Below are 16,856 nucleotides of genomic sequence, written 5' to 3'. Positions count from 1 at the left end.
AAATTCCCAGCTACAATAAATGCAGCCTCAGGATATATGGTTTCCAGTTTACATAGAGTCCAGTGAAGTTCCTTGAGGGCTGTCTTGGTGTCTGCTTGAGGGGAAATGTACACAGCTGTGACGGTAACTGATGAGAATTCTCTTGGGAGGTAATATGGCCGGCATTTGATTGTAAGGAATTCTAGATCGGGTGAGCAGGACTTGAGTTCCTGTATGTTGTTATGATTACACCATGAGTCGTTAATCATGAAGCATACACCCCCGCCCTTCCTCTTCCCAGAGAGGTGTTTATCTCTGTCGGAGCGATGCATGGAGAAGCCCTGTAGCTGAACTGATTCCGACATCATATCACGAGAGAGCCATGTTTCCGTGAAACAGAGAATGTTACAATCTCTGATGTCTCTCTGGAAGGCAACCCTTGCTCGAATTTTGTCTACCTTGTTGTCAAGAGACTGGACATTGGCAAGTAGTATACTCGTGCACATCACCCACCGTTCCCGTCTACAGAGCCTGACTATAAGGCTGCTCCATCTGCCCCTTCTGTGGCGCCATTGTTTTGGGTCGGCTTCTGGGATTAGATCCATTGTCCTGGGTGGTGGTCCAAACAGAGGATCCACTTCGTGAAAGTTGTATTCCTGGTCGTAATGTTGGTAAGTTGCCATCGCTCTTCTATCCAATAGTTCTTCCTGGCTGTATGTAATAAGACTTAAGATTTCCTGGGATAACAATGTAAGAAATAATACATAAAAAACAAAATATTGCATAGTTTCCTAAGGACTCAAAGCGAGGCGACCATCTCTGTCGGCGCCATCTCTGTCACAACCTCAGACCACGTGTAACCACACCAGCCCGGGAGTGTCACATCAGACTTCTTCACCAGTGGGATCATCTGAGACCAGCCACCCAAACAGTTGATTAAACTGTGGATTTGCACAACCAAAGAACTTCTGCACAAACTGTCAGAAACCGTCTCAGGGGAGCTCATCTGCATGCTCGTCATCCTCACAAGGGTTTTGACTTGCCTGCAGTTCGGAGTTGTAACCAACTTCAGTGGGCAAATGCTCACCTTCGATGGCCACTGGAACGCTGAAAAAGTGTGCTCTTCACGGATGAATCCCAGTTTCAACTGTAACGGGCAGATGGCAGATAGCGTGTAGAGCATCATGTGGGCGGGAAGTTTGCTGTTGTCAACGTTGTGAACAGAGTGCCCCATGGTGGCAGTGGGGTTATGGTACTGTATGAGCAGGCATAAGATGCGGACAAAGGACACAATTACATTTTACCGATGGCAATTTGAATGCACAAAGATACAGTGATGAGATCCCGAGGCCCATTGTCGTGCCATTCATCCGCCGCCATCACCTCATGTTTCAGCATCATAATGCATGGCCTCATGTCGCAAGGATCTGTACACAATTCCTGGAAGCTGAAAATGTCCCAGTTATTCGCCTGCATACTCACCAGACCAACATATGCATATCTGTATTCCCAGTCTAGTGAAATTCATAGATTAGCGACTAATTTATTTATTTCAATTGACCGGTTTCCTCATATGAACTGTAGCTCAGTAAAAAATTGGTGCATGCTGCATTTATATTTTTGTTCAGTTTAAATGGGTAGCAGATACTGTAAGCAGACTAAGTAGCCAAATAATTGGATGCGTCCTCTCACCCTGTCCTCTGTAGTTGGAGGAGCTGTAGTTTCTCAGTCAGGCGTCTGTTGTCGTCCTTCAGAGTCTCACACTCCTCCCTCAAAGTGACACACTCCTGCCTCAGTGTACCTACATCACCTGACAAAACACAACAGGATCGTCACACATATCAGGGTTGAGTTCAGTCGGCACAAAACGCAAGAAAACTATCTGAAACGGAGTGATCTAGGGAGGTACTCTGAACTTGTCCAATAAGAAACACACACAACCCAAGAGCTACACAGTAACACATCCTCCACAAGTTCTGTTTGTGTGACCACAGGCAAACATTGGGTATGATAGATGTATCGCTCATCACTATGTACATGGGAGGTTTAACTAAAGTATCAACGCTGAGTCTATACTTATGTGCCCTACCCATCAAAACCATTCGGCCTATTTTACAAGTCTGTACTCTGCCCACTGCAAATAGACATCAATGACAGAGGCAGAAAGAGAAAGACCTACTGTCTGTAAACCTAACATCAGACTGGAATTTGACACTCATAAAACTGTGACCCAAACCCTACTGACTCTGCCACTCCTGTACTGCTCTGTCTAGGCATCTACACTGATAACATGATGAAACCTGTGCATGAGGTCCTGGCTGTGTTATTGCTGTGTTATTGCTAGCTGCATCATGGTTACAATCTCACAGTCAAAGACAGTTGGGGTTTAATAAAAGAGGTTGAGGAAAGGGTTAAATATGACAAAAATGTCTCACACAGGGAGCCACGGGGGTGGTGGTAGGGTGATAGGTTGTGTGTGTTTGGAATACCAAGGATGACAGTGATGTCAGTGATGTCACCCTCTGAGTCAGGGAATGAGGCAAGTTAGGGGGGAAGTAGAGGGGAGGCACAGTGACATGTAAGGGACACAAACCCAATACATGACATCACTGCTCTGCTCTGGTGGTGAGGGTTAGGGTGTGACTCAGGGAAGGGGGGAAGGGTCTAGAGAAGCCCTTTGCTGATTGATGCTGCTTTGACCTGGCCAGTGGACAAGGTCAGGGGTCAGGGATAATAAGATCAGCAAATTTACTGTGAAGACCTTCCCAGATCTCGATTCGCAGCGTGGTGATCTCTAGCTCCTATTGCTGCTCCTCTTATCTCCTCCCCTCTCTCTCACCTCCTTTCCTCTCTTCCTCCCTCCTTTGACTCTTCATGCTGATCTCTGCTCTCAGTGTGGTGATCTCCAGCTCGTACTCCTGCGCCTCATCGTTGAGCCTCCCCAGCTGGGCCCGGAGGCGACACAGCTCCTCCTGCAGGGACGCAATGTCGTTCTCCCTCTCGGCCGCTGCCTCCTCAGCCGCCTGCTGCAGAAGCAGAACCTGCAAATAATCAATCAATAAATCAATCAATCAAACTCAGCAGCACCACCTGTAACACAAGGAACCGAACAGTCAAACCTATCCTCGCATGCAGAGAGCACATACTTCTGGAAATAGTAAAGTAAAATAGCCTAACAAAGTAGAATAACCTAAAGTAGAATAGCCCTAAAGTAAAGTAGCCTAAAGTAACTTAAAGTAAAATAGCTTAAAGTAAAGCAAAGTATCTAAATCCAAGTAAAATAGCCTTATTAAGTTGCATAGTCTAAAGTAAAGTAGCCTAAAGTAAAGTACCTTCAAGTAAAGCAAAATAGCTTAAAGTAAAGTAAAGTATCATACAGTAAAGGAAAATAGTCTAAAGCAAAGTACAATAGCCTAAAGTAAAGTCCAATAGCCTAAAGTAAAGTAGCTTAAGTAAAGTAAAATAGCATAAGGTAAAGCACCACCTCCTCCTGGGCGAGGCGTAGCTCCTCGTGAGCCTCAGTCAGCTCACTCTCCTTCTCCTCCTCTAGAGAGTCCATCTCCTCCTGTACTGAACGCAGCTGGGCTGGGGAGGGAGACATACAGGGACAAGAGTTTAAATGCTTATACATACAGCAGTGTTCTTCAAACCTCTCCTCTGGGACCCTTAGCAGTTCCATATGATCTATTTCAGAGCTAGCTCACCTGATTTAACTTGTCAAGTAATCATCAAGCCATTGACTAGTTGAATCAGGTGTGCTCGTTCTAGGCTACAATGAGTTAGGTAGTGATAAGTGAGGAGATCTGATAACAGGGTGCATGAGCATATGGGTGTTCCTGGGAGAAAAGTAAGTTGGGATTTCAAGAGTAGCTAGTGTAACTGGAGGTAAAATGGGCTGTAAGTGAGCCCCAGACATTGACATCAGACAATTGACTCAGATCCCCGTAAGACAAATGACGACACACACATGTAACACTTGACAGCCAATTACATCACCTCACACTTATGCAACACAGCCGTTCTGTCTATGTAGCCTTTCTGTGGGGGCTCACAATGTCTCTGTGGCCCCTCAAATGTAAACTTTTCATTAGAGGTTAGGTGGGACAATGGAATTCCATATGGTGATTGGACATTTATGAATGATCTATTCATTTACCAATCATAATTTTTCCCCATTAGCAATCTTTGTGTCAAACAGCCTTTACATGTAATTGTTGCGGTTCTCTTTGGCAGCTGTGAAGCGTGAGTCGGTGATATGCACATCCCAAACCTTTAAGTACGGGTGCTGGAGGGCCTCATGATATATACTGATATATGCTTTATTGTTGTCACCAAATTCACAATGGTGTCACTTATTTGGTGCCAGGATTAAAGCACTCGGGAGCAGCACTTTATACATCTGTTGCAGACAGTACCTTGCAGGTTGTAGACTTGTCTTGCAAAGGCTTCTGCCTGGTGGGCACTGGCCAGACGCTCATCCTCCAGCAGACCTGTATGGGCACATAGGGAGGGAGAGACAGGTATGAGAGAAAGAATGAGTCAGCAGTTTGTGGTGTAGTGGTATATTCTCACTTCACACATTTTTCTGAAGCGTCAACATTGGCCTCATTCATATATTATATTTATTTTCAAAGCCTTAAAATTTGACATCCACATCAATGGTCTTGTTAGCAAGTCTTTAGGTTTTACACCCATATACATTAACTGGCATGTGATGTGACAATACAGTAGTGATTTACTCTAAAGGTCTTCACTGGTCCAAAAAGTTGGACCCATACTGAAATGGAACTGGGGCATTCTCACCCCTCATTCTCACATTCTCATGCATAAATTAACTAATATAAAGACACCTTCTGATCAGACTTGAGGATATCTAGACCCATTCCGTATAGACCTAGTCAGATCCAGATCTGGTCTGATCCGAGTGAGGGAATCAGCAGAAAATATATTTTTTAAGCTACATCATTTTTTTAAATGGTTATTATTTGTATTTATTTTTTACCATTAACCCCTCCACCACCCCCCTCTTTGGAAGACAAATATATTTTAGTTTTTTTTTTTACAGATTTTTTGCTACATATACATGCAATTTTACATACACATTTTACATACATGGTACTTTTATATAAAGCAGTCACATAAAAATAATACTTTATCAAACATAAACTCTTTAATCCCAACCCTCAGCCACGCTCAGCCCATCCCACCTATCACCATAGACCAACCCTCAGCCACGCTCAGCCCATCCCACCTATCACCATAGACCAACCCTCAGCCACGCTCAGCCCATCCCACCTATCACCATAGACCAACCCTCAGCCACGCTCAGCCCATCCCACCTATCACCATAGACCAACCCTCAGCCACGCTCAGCCCATCCCACCTATCACCATAGACCAACCCTCAGCCACGCTCAGCCCATCCCACCTATCACCATAGACCAACCCTCAGCCACGCTCAGCCCATCCCACCTATCACCATAGACCAACCCTCAGCCACGCTCAGCCCATCCCACCTATCACCATAGACCAACCCTCAGCCACGCTCAGCCCATCCCACCTATCACCATAGACCAACCCTCAGCCACGCTCAGCCCATCCCACCTATCACCATAGACCAACCCTCAGCCACGCTCAGCCCATCCCACCTATCACCATAGACCAACCTCAGCCACGCTCAGCCCATCCCACCTATCACCATAGACCAACCCTCAGCCACGCTCAGCCCATCCCACCTATCACCATAGACCAACCCTCAGCCACGCTCAGCCCATCCCACCTATCACCATAGACCAACCCTCAGCCACGCTCAGCCCATCCCACCTATCACCATAGACCAACCAGCCACGCTCAGCCCATCCCACCTATCACCATAGACCAACCCTCAGCCACTCTCAGCCCATCCCACCTATCACCATAGACCAACCCTCAGCCACGCTCAGCCCATCCCACCTATCACCATAGACCAACCCTCAGCCACTCTCAGCCCATCCCACCTATCACCATAGACCAACCCTCAGCCACGCTCAGCCCATCCCACCTATCACCATAGACCAACCCTCAGCCACGCTCAGCCCATCCCACCTATCACCATAGACCAACCCTCAGCCACGCTCAGCCCATCCCACCTATCACCATAGACCAACCCTCAGCCACGCTCAGCCCCCTCAGCCATCCCACCTATCACCATAGACCAACCCTCAGCCACGCTCAGCCCATCCCACCATAGACCAACCCTCAGCCACTCAGCCCATCCCACCTATCACCATAGACCAACCCTCAGCCACGCTCAGCCCATCCCACCTATCACCATAGACCAACCCTCAGCCACTCTCAGCCCATCCCACCTCACCATCCAACCCTCAGCCACGCTCAGCCCATCCCACCTATCACCATAGACCAACCCTCAGCCACTCTCAGCCCATCCCACCTATCACCATAGACCAACCCTCAGCCACGCTCAGCCCATCCCACCTATCACCATAGACCAACCCTCAGCCACGCTCAGCCCATCCCACCTATCACCATAGACCAACCCTCAGCCACGCTCAGCCCGTCCCACCTATCACCATAGACCAACCCTCAGCCACTCTCAGCCCATCCCACCTATCACCATAGACCAACCCTCAGCCACGCTCAGCCCATCCCACCTATCACCATAGACCAACCCTCAGCCACTCTCAGCCCATCCCACCTATCACCATAGACCAACCCTCAGCCACTCTCAGCCCATCCCACCTATCACCATAGACCAACCCTCAGCCACGCTCAGCCCATCCCACCTATCACCATAGACCAACCCTCAGCCACTCTCAGCCCATCCCACCTATCACCATAGACCAACCCTCAGCCACTCTCAGCCCATCCCACCTATCACCATAGACCAACCCTCAGCCACGCTCAGCCCGTCCCACCTATCACCATAGATCACCCTCATTTGGTTTCCATGTGCCATATATTTCTCCATTGTGCTATGATGTTTTACATACTTTTTGAACATTTCTAAATCGTATAGTATCCATAGATTGTGAGCTAAAGATGAAAACCTTTCCTACGAGTACTATTATATTATTTATTGACTGACTATGGCTTTCCAAATCATCCAACACTGCTATTTGTAGGGTTATTTTTAAATGCATGTTGTGATTTTTTAACCATTCCTGAACCTGTGGCCAGAAACAAGCTACATGGGGGAAAAACCAGAATAAACTATCTATTGAGCTGAGATTGTTATATGCCACATACAGTTGAAGTTGGAAGTTTACATACACATTAGCCAAATACATTTAAACTCAGTACTAGTAAAAATTCCGTCTTAGGTCAGTTAGGATCACCACTTTATTTTAAGAATGTGAAATGTCAAAATAATAGTAGAGAGAATGATTTATTTCAGCTTTTATTTCTTTCATCACATTCCCAGTTGGTCAGAAGTTTACAAATGCGATGAAAGAAATAAAAGCTGAAATAAATCATTCTCTCTATTATTATTCTGACATTTCACATCACAATTACTATTTGGTAGCATTGCCTATAAATTGTTTTACTTGGGTCAAACGTTTTGGGTAGCCTCCCACAAGCTCCCCAGAATTGTGGCCCATTCCTCCTGACAGAGCTGGTGTAACTGAGTCAGGTTTGTAGGCCTCCTTGCTCGCACACGCTTTTACAGTTCTGCCCACAATCTTTTTATGGGATTGAGGTCAGGGCTTTGTGATGGTCACTACAATACCTTGACTTTGTTGTCCTTAAGCCATTTTGCCACGACTTTGGAAGTATGCTTGGGGTCATTGTCCATTTGGAAGACCCATTTGCGACCAAGCTTTAATTTCCTGACTGATGTCTAGAGATGTTGCTTCAATATATCCACATAATTTTCCTCCCTCATGATGTCATCTACTTTGTGAAGTGCACCAGTCCCTCCTGCAGCAGCACACAACATGATGCTGCCACCCCCGTGCTTCATGGTTGGGATGGTGTTCTTCAGCTTGCAAGCCTCCCCCTTTTTCCTCTAAACATGACGATGGTCAATATGGCCAAATAGTTCTATTTTTGTTTCATCAGACCAGAGGACATTTCTCCAAAAAGTACGATCTTTGTCCCCATGTGCAGTTGCAAACCGTAGTCTGGCATTTTTATAGCGGTTTTGGAGCAGTGGCTTCTTCCTTGCTGAGCGGCCTTTCAGGTTAAAGCCATGACATAATTTTATGGAATTTTCCAAGCGGTTTAAAGGCAGTCAACTTAGTGTATGTAAACTTCTGACCCACTGGAATTGTGATACAGTGAACTATAAGTGAAATAATCTGTCTGTAAACAATTGTTGGGAAAATTACGTGTCATGCACAAACTAGATGTCCTAACCGACTTGCCGAAACTATAGTTTGTTAACGGCAGGTAGCCTAGTGGTTAGAGCGTTGGACTAGTAACGATAAGGATGCAAGATCGAATCCCTGAGCTGACAAGGTAAAACTCTGTATTCTTCCCCTGAACAAGGCAGTTAACCCACTGTTCCTAGGCCTTGTAAATAAGAATTTGTTCTTAACTGTCTTGCCTAGTTAAATAAATAAAAATAGTTTGTTAACAAGACATTTGTGGAGTGGTTGAAAAACTAGTTTTAATGACTCAAACCTAAGTGTATGTAAACTTCCAACTTCAACTGTATATATAGCATTCTGTTGGTGGCAAGAATTTTATATAATAATTTAAATTGAAAAACTCTAAGTGTTGAATCAAGTGTAGTTTTTTTAACCAGTTCATAAACCATATGCCATGGAATTGGTACATCGAAAATGTCTTCCCATTTATTTTACAACCTGTATGGCGCAGCTGTCAACATGTTTTTCCTCAAATGAAACTGGTATATTTCCTTTCAACCAAGTTCCCTACCTTCTCCCTTTTCCACCTGCCTTCATTTTTGTTGTAGTGCTGCAATCAGTTGGTTGTAAATTTGGATTGAGCAGATATTCCCACATATTTTTGATAACTGCATATGTGACATAAATCCTCTGTTTTTATTCATAATATCATGAATAAATATAATATCATTTTGGGGTATTTTGTTTGTTGACGTGTCTATTTTAGAATTTTGTTTGATGCCATTTTTCCCCCTTTCCCACAATGGATGTTTTATTTCTTGTTCTATACCCCGTCCAACTGGTGGTGGTAATGCACCATAAATATATATTTAAACAGGACCCCTACTTCCCGTGGGAAGTGTCCCAGGCATCCTGTTCCATCCCCAGCATATGGGGAGTGATGACATCATAGTGTGGTCCAACCCAACCTGGAAGCTTCCCTGGAGCCTGAGCGTGCTGAATGCGCCTGTGTGTGTGTATGCGTGCGTGTGCGCACGTGTGTGTGCGCATGTACGTGTATCTGAGCGTGCTGTGAGCATGCAGCTTTCTGTCTGTCTGTGAAATGCCTGCCCCCTACCAGACAAACAACTGACACTCTAAAAGTACCCCGGCATGAGCTGTTCTCACTGAGCTGAGTTGGCGCTCACTATGTTCACAGCACTAAGGCCTTACTCAGTGTGTTCACTAAGTTCATAGCACTTAAGGCCTTACTCAATGTGTTCACTATGTCCTCAGCGCTAAGGTCTTACTCAGTGTGTATGAGACAAAACATCTAGAAATCTCAGGGAAGGGAATATGTCTGCAGTATGTAGGGTGTCCACCTACTTTTCCCAGAGTGGGTGAAAACCCACTTTGGTGATGACATTTCACTTCCTTGTGTTATAAAATATATTTTACCAAGACAGATATGATTATTTATGTTCTGAATCGTTCAGTGGGGTCTTTTTCTAACATCTAATTAACAGTATATCCAAAAAGTCCGATTTCGTAACCTGATACATCCGATAATCAGCTCTGTGGACAGAGCGGAGCAGCTTTCTCTCAGCAACTTTTGATGATTTTACATGCTGTGGTGGTCATCTTCAAAGTTGTTTCCACAGGTTGCAAAAATACAATTTTGCATGACACGAACTGAATTAAATGTAAAATGCTTTAAAAATCTTCAGGTACGCCCAGTGCTCCATTTACATTTTACGAAGTTACGCTTGTTTTTGTGAGAAATTTTCTACTAGAACATGAATTTCGCATTAATATGAAAAGCGTCTACTAAAATATGAAAATACTACATCTTACCTCTATAATGTTTATGTCCTGGGAGAAGAAAGATGAAGAGTTCAACTGGAGAGTGAACCTGTTAGATTTAAATCTCACAGAGTATCTGGTCCCTATTAATTTAATTTTGCCCATCCTACAAGTGTAAAAATGTGTAGCTTTTGAACGGATTATGATAGAGACATGAGTTTTGGACATTGGTTTTCTGAGAGGATTACCTACCCAATTAACAATTTACCCATTGGTCAAAATATGTGTTTTCACTCCAACCCTAATCTAGCACACCTGATTCTAATAATTAGCTGGTTGATCACCTGCACCAGGTTGGGGTTGGAGCGGAAACCTACAGGAGGGTAGCTCTCCAGGAACAGGGTTGGAGAACCCTGACCTATAATATGGCACTGCTAATGGACCACAGCTAACAGCTAACTAGCTAGCCATTTCGCATCAACTACTCTCTTACCCTGTAGCTCGTGGAAGGCCTCTTGGTGTTTGTTGGACATTTCCCTGGCCTCCTCTAACTCCAGAAGGAGCTGCAGCACCTGGCTCCTCAACTCCTCCAGCTCCTGCTCCTCAGACAGGGGCTCCTGCTGCTCCCTCCTCCCCTTCTCCTCCTCCAAGATAGAGATTGATAGATCAAATCAAATACATTTTTATTCACTACATGCTTCGAATACAACAGGTGTAGAGCTTACAGTGAAATGCTTACTTACAAGCTCTTAGCCAACAATGCAGTTTTAAGAAAAACAAGTGCTAAGTAAAAAATAGATAAGTAAAAATAACAAATAGTTATTAGAGCAACAATAAAATAACAGTAGCGAGGCTATATACAAGGGGGTACCGGTACAGAGTCAAAGTTAGTCGAGGAAATTGAGGTAGAGTTAAAGTGACTATGCATAGATAATAACCAGAGAGTAGCAGGAGCGTAAAAGAGTGAGGGGGGACAATGCATATACTCTGGGTAACCATTTGGTTAGCTGTTCAGGAGTCTTATGGCTTGGGGGTAGAAGCTGTTAAGAAGCCTTTTGGACCTAGACTTTGTTCTCCAGTACCGCTTGCAGTGCGGTAGCAGAGAGAACAGTCTTATGACCAGGGTGACTGGGCCTCCCTCAGACACCGCCTGGTATAGAGGTCCTGGATGGCAGGAAGCTTGGCCCCAGTGATGTACTGGGCCATACGCACTACCCTCTGTAGTGCCTTGCGGTCGGAGGCCGAACAGTTGCCATACCAGACAGTGATGCAACCTGTTCGGATGCTCTCTATGGTGCAGCTGTAGAACGTTTTGAGGATCTAAGAACCCATGCCAAATATTTTTGGTCTCCTGAGGGGGAATAGGCTTTGTCATGCCCGCTTCACGACAGTCTTGGTGTGTTTGGAACATGATAGTTTGTTGGTGATGTGGACACCAAGGAACTTGAAATTCTCAACCTGCTCCACTACAGCCCCATCAATGAGAATGGAGGCGTGCTCGGTCCTCCTTTTCCTGTAGTCCACAATCATATCCTTCGTCTTTATCACGTTGAGGGAGAAGTTGTTGTCCTGGCACCACACGACCAGGTCTCTGACCTCCCTATAGGCTGTCTCATCGTTGTCGGTGATCAGGCCTACCACTATTGTGTTGTCGGCAAACTTAATGATGGTGTTGGTGTCGTGCCTGGCCATGCAGTCATGGGTGAACAGGGAGTACAGGAGGGGACTGAGCACACACCTCTGAGGGGCCCCAGTGTTGAGGATCAGCGTGGCGGACGTGTTGCTACGTACCCTTACCACCAGTACAGGATCCAGTTTCAGAAGGAGGTGTTTATTCCCAGGGTCCTTAGCTTAATAATGAGCTTTGAAGGCTCTATGGTGTTGAATGCTGAGCTGTAGTCAATGAATCGCATTCTCACGTAGGTGTTCCTTTTGTCTAGGTGGGGAAGGGCAGTGTGGAGTGCAATAGAGATTGCTTCATCTGTGGATCTGTTGGGGCGGTATGCAAATTGGAGTGGGTCTAGGGTTTCTGGGATAATGGTGTTGATTATGAACCATGACCAAACTTTCAAAGCACTTCATGGCTACAGACGTGAGTGCTACGAGTCTGTAGTCATTTAGGCAGGTTACCTTAGTGTTCTTGGGCACAGGGACTATGGTGGTCTGCTTGAAACATGTTGGTATTACAGACTCAGACAGGGAAAGGTTGAAAATGTCAGTGAAGACACTTGCCAGTTGGTCAGTGCATGCTCGGAGTACACGTCCTGCTAATCCGTCTGGCCATGCGGCCTTGTGAATGTTGACCTGTTTAAAAGTCTTACATTGGCTACGGAGAGCATGATCACATGATTTCAACTGTTCAGTCTGCGGCTATGGAACCCTGACCTGCACACCAGACGTGCTACCTGTCCCAGACCTGCTGTTTTCAACTCTCTAGAGACAGCAGGAGTGGTAGAGATACTCTTAATGATCGGCTATGAGAAGCCAACTGACATTTACTCCTGAGGTGCTGACTTGCTGCACCCTCGCAACTACTGTGATTATTATTATTTGACCATGCTGGTAATTTATGAACATTTGAACATCTTGGCCATGTTCTGTTATAATCTCCACCCAGCACAGCCAGAAGCGGACTGGCCACCCCTCATAGCCTGGTTCCTCTCTAGGTTTCTTCCTAGGTTTTGGCCTTTCTAGGGAGTTTTTCCGAGCCACCGTGCTTCTACACCTGCATTGCTTGCTGTTTGGGGTTTTAGGCTGGGTTTCTGTACAGTACTTTGAGATATCAGCTGATTTAAGAAGGGCTATATAAAAAAATTTGATCACACAGTCGTCCGGCGAGCTAATGCTCTCATGCATTGTTCAGTGTTGTTTGCCTCGAAGCGAGCATAGAAGTAATTTAGCTTGTCTGGTAGGCTCGTGTCACTGGGCAGCTCGCGACTGTGCTTCCCTTTGTAGTCTGTAATAGTTTGCAAGCCCTGCCACATCCGACGAGCGTCGGAGCCGGTGTAGTATGATTCAATCTTAGTCCTGTATTGACGCTTTGCCTGTTTGATGGTTCGTCTGAGGGCATAGCGGAATTTCTTATAAGCGTCCGGGTTAGAGTCCCGCTCCTTGAAAGTGGAAGCTCTACCTTTAGCTCAGTGCGGATGTTGCCTGTAATCCATGGCTTCTGTGGGGACATTTTCGATGCACTTATTGATGAAGCAAGTGACTGATGTGGTGTACTCCTCAATGCCATTATATTCCAGTCTGTGCTAGCAAAACAGTCCTGTAGCTTAGCATCGGCATCATCTGACTACTTCTTTATTGACAGAGTCACTTTAGTTTTTGCTTGTAGGCAGGAATCAGGAGGATAGAATTATGGTCGGATTTGGCAAATGGAGGGCAAGGGAGAGCTTTGTACGTGCCTCTGTGTGTGGAGTAAAGGTGGTCTAAAGTTTTTTTTCCCTCTGGTTGCACATTTAACATGGTAGAAATGTAAAACGGATTTAAGTTTTCCCTTCATTAGTCCCTGGCCACTAGGAGCACCGCCTCTGGATGAGCGTTTTTCTGTTTGCTTATGGCGGTATACAGCTCATTGAGTGCATTATTTTTGGTGGTAAATAGACAGCTATGAAAAATATAGATGACAACTTTCTTGTTAAATAGTGTGATCTATAGCTTATCATGAAATATTCTACCCCAGGGAAGCAAAACCTTGAGATTTCCTTAATATTAGATTTCGTGCACCAGCTGTTGTTTACATAAATATACACAGACCGCCACCCCTTGTCTTAGCTGCTCTATCATGTCGATGCAGCGCAAACCCCGCCAGCTGTCTTTTATCCATGTCATCGTTCAGCCACGACTCGGTGAAACAAAATATATTTGTTTTTAATTTCCCATTGGTAGGGTATTCGTGATCGTAGCTTGTCTATTTTGTTATCCAATGATTGTACATTGGCTAATAGGACTGATGTTAGAGGCAGATTACCAACTCGCCGTCGGATCCTTACAAGGCAAAGTCCCCGATATCTCCATCTCTTTCTCCTGCGAATGACGTGGATGTTGGCCTTGTTGAGTGTCTGAAGTAAATCCTTCCTGTCTGACTCGTTAAAGAAAAAAATCTTCATCCAGTACGAGGTGAGTAATCGCTGTCCTGATATCCAGAAGCTCTTTTCGGTCATAAGAGACAGTGGCAGAAACATTATGAACAGAATAAGTTACAAATAACGCAACAAAAAAAAAACCACACACAATAGCACAATTGATTAAGAGCCCGTAAAACGGCAGCCATCTCACAGGAGGCTGGTGAGGGATGGACAGCTCATAATAATGGCTGGAATGGACTGAATGGAATGGTATCAATCACATGGAAACTAAATGTAATGTCAAACAGCAGCAGATAAAAAAAGACACACATAGAACAAAAAAAACGAATACAAAATCAGGACCCATAAACATGCCAGACAAATAAAGACTACAACAGATACCACCAACAAACATAAGAGCTTCTCTACCTCCTCCTCCTGAGCTCTGTCCATTGTCTCCTTTTCGTTGTTCTCCAGTACTCCTCTCTCCTTGGCTGTGATCTCATTGTCCATGCTGCGGCTCAGGCTGGGGCTGCTCTCCGCTTTCAGATCTCCACAGGGCTCATCTGAGGGTGATTGAAAAAATACAGAATTATAGATGGTTGAAACCCTATAGTTTATGGTAGAAACAAAACAACCTATTCAGATCACACAGGTATATATTCTCCAAGACCTTTTACTTCAAGAGTCACTTTCCCAGACACAGATTGGACTAAAAAGCCCTTTAAATTAAGAAACCTTTGCAAAAAAACACATGTCAAATGTGCAGGTTCACATGTGAAATACTGTAGCTGTTTTCATGGTGAGCTTACATTTTACTCATGAAACCATATTTCTAACTGTGAAAATCTCACTTTCACATGTGGAATTGCAGATTCACATGCAGGGTTGAAATAATATTATTCTCCTCACAAGTGAAAAGATGGTTTAAACATGTTGCAGTAGCATGTTTCCACCAGTGGAATTATGGTGAAGACATCTAAAAAGCCCAAATGATTTTACGGGACATTCGCAGAGGTAATGGATCACGTTCAAATGGCAACATACACTGAGTACACAAAACATTAAGAACACCTGCTCTTTCCATGACATAGACTGACGAGGTGAATCCAGGTGAAAGCTATGATCCCTTGCTGATGTTACTTGTTAAATCCACTTCAATCAGTGTAGTAGATGAAGGGGAGGAAAATAAAGATTGTTAAGCCTTGAGACAGATGAGACACAAATTGTGTATGTGTGCCATTCAGAGGGTGAATGAGCAAGACAAAAACAGTAAGTGCCTTTGAACGGGGTATGGAAGCAGGTGCCAGGCGCACCGGTTTGTGTCAATGACTCTGCAATGCTAGGTTTTTCACACTGTGTATCAAGAACGGTCCACTACCCAAGTAACCTTTTGGTTACTAGAACGCTTTCGACACCTTGTAGAGTCCATGCCCCAACGAACAAATTCTTACTTTCAATGACGGCCTAGGAACAGTGGGTTAGCTGCCTTGTTCAGGGGCAGAACGACAGATTTGTACCTTGTCAGCTCTGGGATTCAAGCTTGCAACCTTTTGGTTACTAGTCCAACGCTCTAACTACTAGGCTACATTTAAAAAACAGTGGAGTTATATTTTGGGTTCTGATGGGGTACGACAGTTGAACTAAGCTCCTGATGTATTTATACGTTATATTCTTCAAGAATCAATGGAAACATGTCATTAATATGTCCTAAAGTGTATGTAACAACTAAGGATTGCCCCTTTAACTGTCAGTGACCATCATACAGCAAAACTACATTGAGTATACCACACATTAGGAACACCTTCCTGATATTGCCCTCAGAAAAACCTAAATTCGTTGGGGCATGGACTCTACAAGGTGTCGAAAGCTGTTACGAATCCCTTTTGGCCCGACAGTCTAGGGGGGATGGTAATGAGACCCGTAACATAACTCATGCAAATTATTATTGTGACAAAGTAAAAGTGTGCACGAAATAACCACGACAACAGAAATCTACCGTCAAACTCTAGGTTTATTTATAAACACACGGTAATGGGGGGAGCAGGAAAAGGGGCTGAGCTGGACCCAAGGAAAGAAACAATAAGTATTCAAAAACACCCCTAAGCTAGACTAGCCTACTTTAACAACAGCTAACTAACTAACCAAAAATACAGTGGGTGGTCCGCCCAGTTCTAACTAGTGTATTTAACAAAGTTCACCTACGGGTAGTGTATGCCCATGGGCGACTTGTCTTGGTTTCCCCGTTTTCCCACCAGCAACAAACAAACACCATAACCAAAAACAATACTCACAGGTGATGACAAAGTGCTATGAGGTGCTTAAACAAAAGAGAGGTTAAGACACAAAGCGAGAGTGAAACACAGAGACCTACAGACATGGCATTTACAGAGCGATTCAGCTAGAGATTGAGCGAGAGATTGCTCTAGAGCAAACAAATGATGGGGTTTTTAAACCATGGGGAAGGAACTGTGATAGGGTAGGAAATAGGAGGAGGTGTGTCTTCTGATTGATGATTGATTGTTGACTGATTGGGGAGTGATGGTTTTCACCTGTGAGGGGAGAAGGAGAGAAAAGAAACACACACAGGATACACACACACACAGGATAACTGTATCCGTAACAAAAGCGTTCCACAGGGATGCTGGCTCCAATGCTTCCCAAAGTTGTGTCAAGTTGGCTGGATGTCCTTTGGGTAGTGGACCATTCTTGATACA

The 16,856-nt window shown here is 44.7% G+C and overlaps 1 protein-coding gene across 3 annotated transcripts in view; it reads right to left on the bottom strand.

The window, feature by feature from the left end:
- LOC115109726 (coiled-coil domain-containing protein 136-like) overlaps positions 1–16,856 on the bottom strand; it is a 72,422-nt gene that overhangs the window by 25,198 nt on the left and 30,368 nt on the right. For all 3 annotated transcript variants that reach the window (XR_003860548.2, XM_029635000.2, XM_029635001.2), the window contains 6 exons: positions 14,569–14,705; positions 10,563–10,713; positions 4,395–4,469; positions 3,464–3,564; positions 2,819–3,020; positions 1,672–1,789 (listed from right to left, as the gene is read on the bottom strand). Coding sequence is in view for 2 of the 3 variants with exons in the window: in XM_029635000.2 (XP_029490860.1) it covers positions 1,672–1,789; positions 2,819–3,020; positions 3,464–3,564; positions 4,395–4,469; positions 10,563–10,713; positions 14,569–14,705 (784 nt within the window). In the remaining variant the exon portion in view is untranslated. The remainder of the gene's footprint in view (positions 1–1,671; positions 1,790–2,818; positions 3,021–3,463; positions 3,565–4,394; positions 4,470–10,562; positions 10,714–14,568; positions 14,706–16,856) is intronic.

Source organism: Oncorhynchus nerka, linkage group LG25 (genome assembly GCF_034236695.1).
Source record: "Oncorhynchus nerka isolate Pitt River linkage group LG25, Oner_Uvic_2.0, whole genome shotgun sequence".
NCBI lineage: Eukaryota > Metazoa > Chordata > Actinopteri > Salmoniformes > Salmonidae > Oncorhynchus > Oncorhynchus nerka.
This window is presented reverse-complemented; position numbering and strand designations above follow the sequence as displayed.